At 44.7% G+C, this 2,293-nt stretch overlaps 1 protein-coding gene across 2 annotated transcripts in view; it reads left to right on the forward strand.

Annotated features, from left to right (window-relative positions):
• The first annotated feature begins 1,035 nt into the window (after positions 1 to 1,035).
• The window catches only part of prelid3a (PRELI domain containing 3A), a 4,916-nt gene continuing 3,658 nt past the window's right edge, over positions 1,036 to 2,293 (forward strand). The window contains exons 1-2 of one of the 2 annotated variants that reach the window (XM_032517923.1): positions 1,036 to 1,432; positions 1,877 to 2,045. In XM_032517923.1, the coding sequence (XP_032373814.1) occupies positions 1,401 to 1,432; positions 1,877 to 2,045 (201 nt within the window). In that variant the 5' untranslated portion in view covers positions 1,036 to 1,400. The remainder of the gene's footprint in view (positions 1,433 to 1,876; positions 2,046 to 2,293) is intronic. The other variant, XM_032517924.1, reaches the window with a different exon arrangement.

Raw genomic sequence — 2,293 nt, forward strand, 5'->3', positions numbered from 1 at the left:
ACTTTGTCAACATCTGTTTTATCTAAAATGATAAGTTTCTCTGTTTGTTCACATCACTTCAATGTTAAAAATGAGATTGTCAAGCCGACAAACTGACCAACACAAGATCGAGATACTATGCTGTATCGATTTTTTCCCCCAACTCTACTGTATCTTATGTTATTATTTTAATAATAATCCAACCGAAAATTAATGAAATCGTAAGTTAGAGTTGAAAACTAAATGGCAATGCAGGGACTTGGTAAGTGATTATGCTTCACGTATTTTCCTGCTGCAGTTATGCATGTTCTTATTCTTTTACTCTCCGGACCAAGTCCTTATGTTTGAAAGCGGTGCCACCACATTTCCTGTTTGCGTCTTGCCGTCTGTGTCTAGCTTGATGCAGCTTTGCTCTTTTGGTGGCCACTTGACCGGGATGATGGAAAGATGCTAAGCGCATGCGCACAAGGCGAGGCGGATGCAGCAGCAGCAGCAGCAGCAAGGCTACATCAGCTTCGTCAAGTCAGCCAGACACAACCAGAGGAAGGCAGGAAACGCGCTGCTCTTCTGTCGCCTATAGCACAAAAATAACAATTGTACATATACGTTCTTGGTGTCCATAACACATTAAAAGTGAGTTAGCATCACTGTAAAATACATCCAAGAGCATATAGCACCGTAGTGCATTAAGGTCTAATGATAAAAGAGGGTAGGCTAATGGATAGGCTTATGCCTACTAAAGGAAACGTGTTGAATGACTCACCCAGCCAAAATGTTGATGAAATTAGACGGTGGTTACTAAAATAATGTGTAGTAGGCTATTAAAGAAGCCTATTTTGATGCCCAGCTGTTCAAAATGGCGGCCTAACTCGTGTCAGACAGAAAAAGCCTCGTCTTAAATCCTTTAATTGCCTCAAACTGTAGGCTATAAAACCTTAGGCTCTATATTTTTTATCATATATTTCAAAGGCTGAGGATGATGTCGGTTAAACAAAAGTTGCAATCGCGACAGGTGACTGTTGTTTTATTTTGAAATCTATGACAGTCCCCCTGTAGGCTGTCTCACTTCGTCTGGCTTGACCCTTGGGCTCTCCGCTGTAACACCAGCCGGCTTCTCGCTCTCGTCCTCTAGGCCTACTGTACGACTCTCTGAATTACATGTTTCTTCGTGTTGTTCCTGTGACGTGGGGAGGGGTGGGGGGCTATCAGAAGAGCATATTGCGCAGTCTTTACGCAAGGTTGATATGCGAAGAAAAACAGAGACCCACTTCGTGGATGGTCGTGAGCGTCCATCGTAGGCCCTGGAACGTTACCATCTGATTACTGGAGCCAGGTCCTCACATCAAAATGGTCCGGTGAGATGTAGCTTCCGATCACAGAGGGATTCTCAGCGAAAAGGTCAAGACTTGTCTTTTGAAAAAATGAAAATCTGGAGCACGGAACATGTTTTCAGGTTGGTCATCGGTTATTGTTTAGAACATCCCTAAAGCAGAATGAACTGGTCTGTTGTATAGGGCTTCAACTTCGATGGCTAGTTTAAATGAATCTGAGCTTCACAGATCTCTGAAGCTCACGACTTTATGATTCTGGCCAGTAAATTCCACCTGCTCTTTATTATAGCCCGTGGTGATGGTGATCACTATGAGCCTTTGACACCAGGAGTCAGCCACAGCCATAGCCTCTCCAGTCACAGTTTAGTCCCAGAGAAGCACATTAGGGAAGTTTTTGGGCTAATTTAGCACTTTTTGACATAACCCTGCACACTGGACTTAATAAGGAGATCATAAAACACAGTCCCATACACTCTGGTAGTTAAGTCTTTTGTCAGTTTATCAAAAAGATGTCCAGCGTGTTTTAGCCAGAAGTCAAATTGAATGTGTGGATGTTTTGTGTGCAGTTACCCATGGGAGACGGTGATCAAGGCTGCCATGAGGAAGTACCCTAACCCCATGAACACTAATGTGGTCGGGGTGGACGTTCTGGACCGCAGCCTGGATACACAGGGACGCCTGCACAGCCACAGACTCCTCAGCACAGAGTGGGGCCTCCCGGGCATTGTGCGAGCGGTAGGTCATCAACACACACAACCACACTCACATACACACACACATTGAGATGTATAGAAATATAGAAGCATACACGGTCAGAGGCAGACAGGTGAGGCGCATACATGGTACAGACTAAGACACAGGTGCTTCTTCTTCTTCGGCTCTTGCACCCCAGGTCTTCTTCACTAAGGGTGGGGTCTCTAGGCCGCAGTGGTGTGATGTGTTTGTGTGCTTATTTCGTTATCTTTTCAGTTGGAATGTGACTG

This window comes from Etheostoma spectabile, chromosome 6 (genome assembly GCF_008692095.1).
Source record: "Etheostoma spectabile isolate EspeVRDwgs_2016 chromosome 6, UIUC_Espe_1.0, whole genome shotgun sequence".
Lineage (NCBI taxonomy): Eukaryota > Metazoa > Chordata > Actinopteri > Perciformes > Percidae > Etheostoma > Etheostoma spectabile.